Below are 11022 nucleotides of genomic sequence, written 5' to 3'. Positions count from 1 at the left end.
ATTCATACCATTAAGTTTGACAGAATTTGCCCTGTTTCCCCCTTACCCCCTTTTTTTCCTGTGACTCCCATGTAAACACAAACCACACTCACATATGATCAAGTGGCCTCATCCAGTTTGTCCTCTCTGGCTGATCAGTCTTGAAGGCCAACGCTTTCATATCTTACACGTACATTCACATTTGCAGTCCTTCTTGGGTCATGTACAAATGTTTTCCACATCCTGTTCACCGAGTTTAATCCTGAGGGCTTTGATCACTCTTGTTACCCTTGGTGCCTTTTTATATGAAACGGTGAAAACAGTAGAATCATGGAATAGTTTGGGTTGGAAGAGACCTTAAATATCACCCAGTTCCAACCCCTCTGCCATGGGCAGGGACACCTCCCGCCAGACCAGGCTGCCCAAGGCCCCATCCAACCTGGCCTTGAACACCTCCAGGGATGGGGCAGCCACAGCTTCCCTGGGCAGCCTGTGCCAGTGCCTCACCACTCTCATAGTGAAGAAATTCCTCCTTGTGTCTAGTCTCTAGTCCTGTCACCACAAGCCTTTGTGAACAGTCCCTCCCCAGCTTTCCTGTAGCCCCTTCAGGTACTGGAACATTGTAATAAGATCTCCTTGGAGCCTTCTCTTCTCCAGGCTGAACAAGCCCAATTCTCTCAGCCTGTCCTTATATGGGAGGTGCTCCAACCCTTTGTAGCCCTTCTCTGGACTCGTTCCAATAGCTCCAAATCCTGCTTAAGTTTAGGATTCCAGAACTGGACACAGTACTCCAGATGAGGTCTCACAAGAGAGGAACAGATGGGCAGAATTACTTCCCTCAACCTGCTGGCCACGCTTCTTTTGACATAGCCCAGGATACGTTTGGCCTTCTAGGCTGTGAGCGCACATTGCTGGCTCATGCTGAGCTTCTGATCGACCAGCACCCCCAAGTCCTTCTCTACAGGGCTGCTCTCAATCACATCAACTCCCACCCTGTACTGAAAACAGGGATTGCCTCGACCTGGGTGTAGAACCTTGCACTTGGCTTTGTTGAACCTCATGAGGTTCTCACAGGTCCACTTCTCCAGACTGTCCAGGTCCCTCTGGATGACATCCCATCCTTCCACTGTGGCAACTACACCACTCAGCGTGGTGTCATCTGCAAACTTCCTGAGGGTGCACTCAATCTTGCTGTCAATATCATTGGTGAAGATATTAAACAGCACCAGTCCTAGTACGGATCCCTGAAGGACACCACTCGTCACCTATCTCCATCTGGACTTGGAGCCATTGACCACTACTCTCTGAATACAACCATCCAACCAGTTTCTTATCTACCATATTGTCCACCCAACAAATCCATATCTCTCCAATTTAGAGAGAAGGACATTGTGGGGAACCATGTCAAAGGCTTTACAGAAGTCTAGATAGATCACATCCGTTGGTTTACCCATGTCCACTGCTGCAGTCACCCCATCATAGAAAGCTACTAAGTTGGTCATACAGGACTTGCCCCTGGTGAAGCTGTGCTGGCTGCCATTAATCACCTCCACATCCTCCATGTGCTTTAGCATAGCTTCTAGGAGGATCTGTTCCATGATCTTCCCAGGCACAGAGGTGAGGCTGACAGGTCAGTATCACTATCCTATCACTACAAGCCTTTGTGAACAGTGTCTTCCTCAAACAATAGCGTTCAAGTGATAAGAACACCTTACGCTTACACACTGACAAAACAATGTGCTCATTACTAGCAGTAAAGTAATAAGGAGCTGGCATTTGTTAGGAAAAAATATCAACAATTTAAAAATAGATTAAGAGTCAATACTGTAGCTCTGGTTCAGCAGTGCATTAAAAACATGCTTCACTAACTGTAGAACTGCAGAATCACAGAATGGTTTGGGTCGGAAGGGATCATCTTTGTGGCCCTCCTCTGGACTCTAACAGATCCATGTCCTTGCTCTTCTGAATTGAATGCAGTACTCCAGGTGGGGTCTCACAAGAGCTGAGTAGAGCAGCTGAATTGCCTCTCTTAGCCTGCTGGTCACACTTCTTTTGATGCAGCCCAGGATGCGGTTGGCTTTCTGGGCTGCACTTGCACATTGCTGGTTCACATGAACCCCCAAAAGGTCCTTCTCTTCAGGGCTACTTTCATCTAGTTTCTGCCCAGTCTGTATTTGTGCCTGAACAAGGTGCAGGACCTTGCATTTGGCCTTGTTGAGCTTCATGAGATTTTTCAATGTGTGAATAAAAAACTCTCATCTTTACAGTTTGGCACACTGGAAGTACTGAAGTGCTTAATGCATTTAAGTACGTCTGAAGCCAATGTGAATCACTGAGGCACTTAAAACCACATGCTTTCTAAACTGGAGACTTCTGACTGAACATTTTGTTGCATCGTTCCTCTACTAGGCATGCATATTTTTACACGCACTGATTATTTCAATGTATTTGGAATTAGCTAGCAATTTTCATTGACCTACGCAAGTAAAACAGAAAAATAACCCTTAATATGGAAATAAAGTATTTTTAATAAAACCTAGTAGTTTTCTGAATAAAACTCTAAATATGCCACTCACTCTGAGACCTGTGCTTATCAGGATTGTTTCAGAACAATGGGTGCTATATTCATCATGTTCATCACATGACTCCAGAACGATGAGTAAGGGAGATTCTGCGTGTCCTGATTCTGCATTAATTGTCCTTTGTTTACTGTAAGTATTAAGCCAAGTCATACAGCAGTATTCATGTTAGAAAACTGACATTCAATAATATATAACATGCTTATCAAAATAAGTAAGCATCAGTATACAGAATTGTATTTCATTCTGCCTGCATTCCAGCCAGTTTGCTCCCCACTCAAAAGTTTTCTGGGTAAGGTCTACAAAAGCTGAAATGTTTCTCTTTTTTAAATTATGATCATATCACTGAAAACAAATGCTTGATTACATTTAAGAAAATGCAGTCAAGGAACTGCTGAAATGGTGGCATGGTTGAGTGACTGAAAAAATATGACTCCTGTAGCATAGCCTAAAACCAGAACTTCATATAGCACTTCCCCTTTTATTTTTCTGTTTTGAAGCTGTCTGATTTACAGCTCCAGAAGAACAAGCTCTATAGCTCCACACAGTGTTCGCAAGCATCAAACTTTTAAACAGGCAACAGGATCGTTAGATATTTTTCTAAACGGGGACAGTCAACCAACTCTATAATTTTTCTAAAGCATTCTTCTTTAACGGGTTTATTTTTCTGACAGGTTATTTAATAGTTCTGAGGTCCATCTAAGAATATAACGGACAGTATTAATGCTTTGTCTGTGTTTGTCTACTACCAGCTAATCCTAATGTTGCACCTTTTGCCTTTTCAGATCTTCAGCTGAGGTACAAGCTTCTGCTTGACAAACAGCTTGGAATCTGTCTCCTTAACCAATTCTCACACATAACAGTTTGGTGAGGCGCATATTCTAAGCAAGATTTTAACAACATAAGCCTTAAGTGACTTCCTAGAGACCATGCGGATGTCCCTGCATGTTCTCAGATCAGAAGTCAGAATGCGTGGCCTATAATTGTCTGAGAGTCCTGATTGGAAAGCATTATTTAGTATGACATGCAGAGGAAAGGCATGAAGAAGAGCAATGTGTTCATAAATATCAGTAAAGAAAAGTCTCCGCTTTATGCTGATGATATTCTTGCAGCAGATGGGCTACCATTTAATCAATGATTATTTGGGATCAGCAATCAATTTTCATGTAATTTATTGAGTGATAAACGATTTCCAAGTTTTGCCCTGCAACTGGAAGATATTTTAAGCTGCAGCAGACAGATCATTAACAATTAGAAAAAAAAGCAGAGTTCAAAAATAATTTCCTTTACATTGCACTAGAAATAGCTCAAAATAGGATGTCTTCTTTGTCAGTGACAATTTCAGTTTTACTTGCAGGTGTATTTTAGGGATGTTGGGAGAGCTCTACCTTAGTATCAACTTGGCTGAATCAGATACGTTGCCCTAAATAAAAAAAGGTGCAGGTTTGGGGTTTTTTTTTTTTTCAGTGTAGTCACTGACCACGAAGATCTGAAAAACTGAGCTAATCATCCATTTCTTTCAGACATAGACAGGTCAGTATAGACAGAGATGAACTTTTAAAGGGAAAAGAGCTGGAAACTGGAATTCCTGTTGGCCAGGATGCTGCATGGTTGTAACACAGAAACTAACAGGAAACCAGGCTCTTGAAACAAGCCTGTAATTTGCTTGCCTATCACTTTGTGTGTTTACTCACAGCATGCTATGTCTGTTTCAAAGTAGCTTGGGAATAAAATTCTGAGTTTCAGACAATGCTCTGCTAGCAAAACATTTAAAATAACTAGCTCAATCAATATAAATATACAATCAAAACAGAGTGGAAAAAACTCTGCTTACCAAATAAAAGTCGGTAGAGGGCACTGCTAATGCTACAGTCACCTTAATACACTTTCAAGAGGTTATTTAATACGCACCTCAGTCTAAACAAGTGCCTACAATGAAGAGACAGAGAAAACAAAATTAAGGTAATTAATCCACTAATCATATTCAAGAAAATCCCTCTTTTTTCTTCTTTTCTTTATTTTTGTCCCTTGTGTCTGCTCAAGAAGATACCTGGAAGTGTGTTTTGCATCCTGACACCTGCTTCTTGCATACAGATGGTATCTCATGCTGCATATCATGTCCAACAGCCTACAAGATCAGACTCTTACCTCCAGCATGTATGTTCTCCTTTACTGTTGAGACTGAAAACTCTCTTCCCAAAATTCAACGGTGGAGTCAGGGCAGGATCTGTTACAGATAACACTGTATCCATAACACAGCATTATGGATAACAGATGTATAGCAATATAATTCAAGGGCACTTTTGTGAGTTTCAAATGACACAATAGAGCAAATAGTCACAAAATTCCAGAAACACCTAATAAACCAAATAATTTAAATGTATAACATAACAACAAGTGTAGGTCATCCTATCTACCAGTGTTTATATATGCAAGAGCCCCCATCTCTCCAAATATTTTGTGCACAGTTCCCATACTTACACAATGTAAGCGTACTTCAGGCAGGGGGTGTTACCTGGTAGAAACATGCAGCCACCACCCTAAAAAAGGTTTGATTAATTTCTTTACATATATGGCAGCCTGCATGGTTCATCAGCATGTTTATAGCGAACAAAGAACCTTTTTCCAGCTCTGGTTTATATTAAAAATGACGTTAGGAAATGCTCACCAGAGTAATTCAGCTTGTTCTGCAAGCCCTTTTTCCTCTTAGAAAGCCATATGTAGTTTGCATATCGTCTCTTTATTGGTCAGTGGTGCATAATATTGGGGCTTTCCTCAAGAAGCTGCACTGTGTGTTCGAGAATCTAAAAGAATAAACTTATTTCCTAAAACCAAGACTTTAAAAATTATCTGTGATTCTGGATGTTTTGGCTTCCCAGTAGCAAATATTAAATAACTTCAAGGAATACAATTCTCTAGACATATTCAGAAATAGCAATGGCTTTTGGCAAGGTAATTGTGTGCACAGAGCAAATACTTCACTGGCAGGCTACTCATGAAACAAAAGAGCGTGTTTGTCAGTCACTGAAACCTGGATAACAAAGTCAGAAAGAAGATAACGTCTTCCTAAGAATATTTTCACTAACATAGAACCATTTTTTTTTAATACCCCCCTACTGAATTTATAGCAGTTGTGAAAATCTAACTGAAGTCCTCAGGGTTGTTTCTATACTGATTTTACTCAAAAGAACCCAAACCTTTTCCAACTTTTGTGGTAGCTATGTTAAATCTGATAGCCCATGTTCTCGGCAAACATATTTACTGACATTGTCAATGATTAATCCATTAACTGATAAAGATTTCTTTCAGAATTATCAGATTTTTTTTTCTCTTCATATTTGGCTTTATATATATTTTTATGGCTGTTAATGTGTGGGTAGGATTTCAGCTTTTACTTCCTTTTCTGTTTTCTCAGAGACAAGTAAACACAAGAAAATGTTGTGGCCCCAAATTTATTTGATTTCCTCCTCAACTAAACTATAACTATTACTTAATTTTAATATCTGTATCCACATCTATTTCTGTCCCAAAATTCACTAGAAAATTTACTAATTTATTGCAAATTTTAGATTTGGGTTCTCAAATACTTGGTGAAAGCCGCTTCTGAATACTACACACATTTCAAACATTCAGAATCAAAATGTATCAGTTTGGTACATCCACTGAAAAAAACACAGAAACATCACTGCAAAACTCTACTGAAAAACTCAGGAAACTGAGTTCTAACAATACTGGTTTATGCTGCTGGTGAGTCACATAAATCATCCAGTGAGGAAGACAACTTCCTCACACAGCTGGTGAGCGAACCGACAAGGGATGGCGCCCTCCTGGACCTACTGTTCGTGAACAGAGATGGCCTTGTGGGGAATGTGAGGGCTGGAGGACGCCTGGGGCAAAGCGATCATGAGATGATAGAGTTCTCAGTGCAGGGTGAGATGAAGAAGGAGGTTAGCAGAACAGTCGCGCTCAACTTTCAGAGAGTAGACTTTGGACTGTTCAGAAGGCTGGTCGGAAAAGTCTCATGGGAGGTGCTTCTTAAGGGCAAGGGAGTCCATGAGGGCTGGGCACTCTTCAAAAAGGAAATCCTAGCAGCTCAGGAGAAAGCTGTCCCCATGTTGCGGAAAAGTAACCGGTGGGGTAAGAAACCAGCGTGGTTGAGTAGGGAGGTCCTGAGAGACATCAATAAGAAGAGGAAGGTCTATGAGCTTTGGAGGAAGGGGCAGGCATTCTGGGTGGACTATAGGGAGGAAGCGAGAATGTGCAGGGAAATAATCAGGAGGGCTAAGGCCCAGCTAGAAATCAGATTGGCCAAGTCTGTGAAAGACAATAAAAAATCTTTCTACAAATATATCAACAGTAAAAGGAGGACTAGGGAGAATCTCCAGTCCCTACCAGATGCAGAGGGAACAACAGTAAGAGGGGATGAAGACATAGCTGAAATACTCAATGCCTACTTTGCTTCAGTCTTTAATAGTAAGGAAAGTTGTTCCCTCTGTGCACAACCCCAGGGGCTGGAGGAGCAGAACGAGGTTCCCACAATCCAAGAGGAGGTGGTTAGAGACTTCCTTGCCCGCCTAGACGTCTAGAAGTCTATGGGGCCAGATGGGAGTCCACCCAAGAGTTTTGAGGGAACTGGCAGATGTGCTTGCCAAACCCCTTTCCATCATCTTCCAGCGGTCCTGGATTACTGGGGAGGTACCACTGGACTGGAGGCTGGCTGATGTCGTGCCCATCTATAAGAAGGGGCACAAGGCAGATCCAGGGAACTACAGGCCTGTCAGTCTGACCTCAGTACCAGGGAAAGTCATGAAACAGGTGATCTTGAGTGCTATCATGAAGCACATGCAAGAGAACCAGGTGATCAGGCCCACTCAACATGGGTTCACAAAAGGCAGGTCTTGCCAAACTAACCTGATCGCCTTCTATGACCAAGTGACTAGACTCTTGGATGAGGGAAAGGCTGTGGATGTAGTGTTCTTGGACTTTAGTAAAGCCTTTGACACAGTTTCTCACAGCATTCTGCTTAGGAAACTGTCAGCCTCTGGGCTGGACAGGCGCACACTCTCCTGGGTGGAAAACTGGTTGGATGGCCGGGCCCAGAGAGTGGTGGTAAATGGTGTGAAATCCAGCTGGAGGCCAGTGACAAGTGGGGTTCCCCAGGGCTCAGTGCTGGGTCCAGCCCTGTTCAATGTCTTTATCAATGACCTGGATGAAGGCATTGAGTGCAACCTTAGCAAGTTTTTGGATGACACTAAGCTGGGTGGAAGTGTTGATCTGCTGGAGGGTAGGGAGGATCTACAAAGGGATCTGAACAGGCTGGACCGCTGGGCTGAGACCAATGGCATGAGGTTTAACAAGGCCAAATGCTGGGTCCGGCACATGGGGCACAACAACCCTGTGCAGTGCTAAAGACTACGAGAAGTCTGTCTAGAAAGCTGCCTGGAGGAGAAGGACCTGGGGGTGTTGGTTGACAGCCGACTGAACATGAGCCAGCAGTGTGCCCAGGTGGCCAAGAAGACCAATGGCATCTTGGCTTGTATCAGAAACGGTGTGACCAGCAGGTCCAGGGAGGTTATTCTCCCTCTGTACTCAGCACTGGTGAGACCGCACCTCGAATCCTGTGTTCAGTTCTGGGCCCCTCACCACAAGAAGGATGTTGAGGCTCTGGAGCGAGTCCAGAGAAGAGCAACAAAGCTGGTGAAGGGGCTGGAGAACGGGTCTTACAAGGAGCGGCTGAGAGAGCTGGGGTTGTTTAGCCTGGAGAAGAGGAGGCTGAGGAGAGACCTCATTGCTCTCTACAACTACCTGAAGGGAGGTTGTGGAGAGGAGGGTGCTGGCCTCTTCTCCCAAGTGACAGGGGACAGGACAAGAGGGAATGGCCTCAAGCTCCGCCAGGGGAGATTTAGGCTCGACACAGGGAAAAAATTTTTCACAGAAAGAGTCATTAGGCAATGGAACGGTCTGCCCAGGGAGGTGGTTGACTCGCCTTCCCTGGAGGTGTTTAAGGTGCGGGTGGATGAGGTACTGAGGGGCATGGTTTAGAGATTGGTGGGAATGGTTGGACTCGATGATCCGGTGGGTCTCTTCCAACCTGGTGATTCTATGATTCTATGATTCTATGATTCTATGATTCTATGATTCAAAACCAGTACCGTGTTAACTTGTTTGAAATCAGACACCTCTGTAAAATGCATGGTGAATATTTGCAAGGAATTAAAGAACAATCTGAAAATAATAAATATTAATTGTATAAACTTACAAATTATAAAATGGTAAATAATGTTGCCAAATGATTTTGTAACTATTTGTCAATAACTGATTGCTAGAAAAAATAGGTCAGATGTATCCAATTAATTTTATCACTTGTGCTTTCATTGCTTGGAATTAGCTTTACATTATATATCACCATAGCTGAGTATAAAAACAAATCATAATTTGACAGCAAGTGAGAGTAAACTTAATGATTAATCCAAAAGAACAGTGCCATTTCTTTTCTATTCCGGAATGATCGTTTTGTGTGGTAAAATGATGGAGTCTGTTACTGTAAATGAATACTCTCCCAGTATTTCAAGCCACATATTGTATACAAGCAGAGATTGCTGTCTGTGATTTTGCAGTTATCATGGAATAAACTGTTCTTCCCCTTCTTTCTAACAATCTCTTCACAGGAATACTCTTTCCATGTCTCTTGGCTGAATTCAGAAAATGCCTGCAATAATCAGTGATTTTTCTCTGTGCTTTATTAAAACTCATGGATTTGCAGCTAACTAGACAGCATTTGATCCACTGTTAGGTTTTTATTTTATTTGCCTTTTAAATTACATAAGATTTTCCTGAGGTGTTATAACAAATAACTTCCCTTTTACTGGTTTTGTTGTGGTGGGTTGGGTTTTTTTGTTTTGTTTTGTTTGGGGTTTTTTTATAGATTTCTGACATTAATATTTTGATATTTCTTTAGATTTCATCCTTAAGGACGGTAACAACCATTTTAATTCACTCTCTGAAATCATCACCGTGGATGGTCTACAGGAAAATCAGTTGGACGCTTCCCCTACCTTTGTTCTGCTTATCTGGATCTGTTCCAAATGAAATTTTTGGTGGGTCAAAGGAGGACTAATTAAAGAGGCAGTTTAAATAACAGGCTAATCCAGAGCAGTCTTCACCTCTCAGCAACAGAAATCTGCAAGATGGAGGACTTGCTTGTTCCATAACCAGTTTTAAGAGGTCAAGATGACGACATTTTGATGCACACACACAGACACTCACACATTGTCACACACTTCTATGGTTTATACAACACAATGCCTGCATCTCAAAGCAGCATGGCAAAAACTTCCTGCCACTGACTATGATCATGCCTCACGAGCAGTCCTTATGCAGGACTTTTTTGGCTTTGTGCTATGTTGTTGGTAGTGAAAATAGTAGAAGGTGGGGTCATTTAAAAAAAAAAAAAATCACATATCAGGACTGACCCCCCATAATTGTCCATGCAACACTTGCACATATAACATTAGGTGAGACCCAGCTGTCCAGCCTGAATGATAATTCATGGCAATAGCTACAAATCAGTGCCAGGAGGCTTAACCTTGCAGGCTATTTACCCTCCTGCAACATTTTCATCCTGGATCTACTTTTGCCGCTGGCAGTGTCCCCTCCTTCCTTTCCCTAGTCTGCTAATATTAAGGCTTATCTATCTATTCTTATGATATTTCAATGTCCCTGGATGTTCCCACAGACCTGCACGAGCTCTTCCTTTTCAGGACACAGCTATCTCAAGAGTGCAGTTTCCAAAATAACATGACTGTCACTGAGTAGGCAGCTGCAAGCAAGTCTTATCTTCAATGAGGTGAACTTAATGGCAACTGACAATTGGACTTCTGTGCATAAAGGGCTTTCACAACTCTGTTGAGCACTGTTTTCATAGTCTTGCTGCCATATCCTGTAACCGCGCCTTGGCAGCCACTGTCTGTCGAAGAAATTCTGAGAGCTTGGCCCCCTGTGTGCATTTAAATTCCACACAACTCCTGCATCCCAGGATATTATGAGTTACATTCCCATACCACAACACTGAGAAATGCACTTATGTTTTTGCACTCAGGTGCAAACAGTCTATGATTTTAAAATGTTTACTATTACCCAAGTACCATTCTAGGCATCTAAATATGTTCTCAATTCAGCCAACAAAAATGTGCCAAACCTGACATATTTTAGATCATATAAATATCAATGATGTGAGGATTTTGACAGGCATCCTTTTAACAAAACACTGCACCATCATTCTTTCTAATCTCAGTTATGTGCCCTATGCCACTCCACAGAGAAAGCAACAAAAGAAGCAATGCAAACATTACAAAGATTTCAGTCTCTTTACTCTTTGCAAAATGTACAGTTATGGCAAAATCATACAATGTAGTTACTATTAACAGTAGCAGCTGTTCCCTTCATGAATGCTGCCCTCAGCATA

General features: G+C 42.1%; 1 protein-coding gene across 1 annotated transcript in view; it reads left to right on the top strand.

Annotated features, from left to right (window-relative positions):
- JAK2 (Janus kinase 2) overlaps nucleotides 1–10545 on the top strand; it is a 215932-nt gene extending 205387 nt beyond the window's left edge. Inside the window, exon 21 of the mRNA XM_069881242.1 lies at nucleotides 10534–10545. Within this exon, the coding sequence (XP_069737343.1) occupies nucleotides 10534–10535 (2 nt within the window). The 3' untranslated portion in view covers nucleotides 10536–10545. The remainder of the gene's footprint in view (nucleotides 1–10533) is intronic.
- The last annotated feature ends 477 nt before the right edge of the window (nucleotides 10546–11022 follow it).

The sequence above is a fragment of the Phaenicophaeus curvirostris genome, chromosome Z (assembly GCF_032191515.1).
Source record: "Phaenicophaeus curvirostris isolate KB17595 chromosome Z, BPBGC_Pcur_1.0, whole genome shotgun sequence".
In the NCBI taxonomy this organism is placed as follows: Eukaryota; Metazoa; Chordata; class Aves; order Cuculiformes; family Cuculidae; genus Phaenicophaeus; species Phaenicophaeus curvirostris.
The sequence above is the reverse complement of the archived record's forward strand: the minus strand, read 5'-3'. Positions and strand labels throughout refer to the sequence as shown.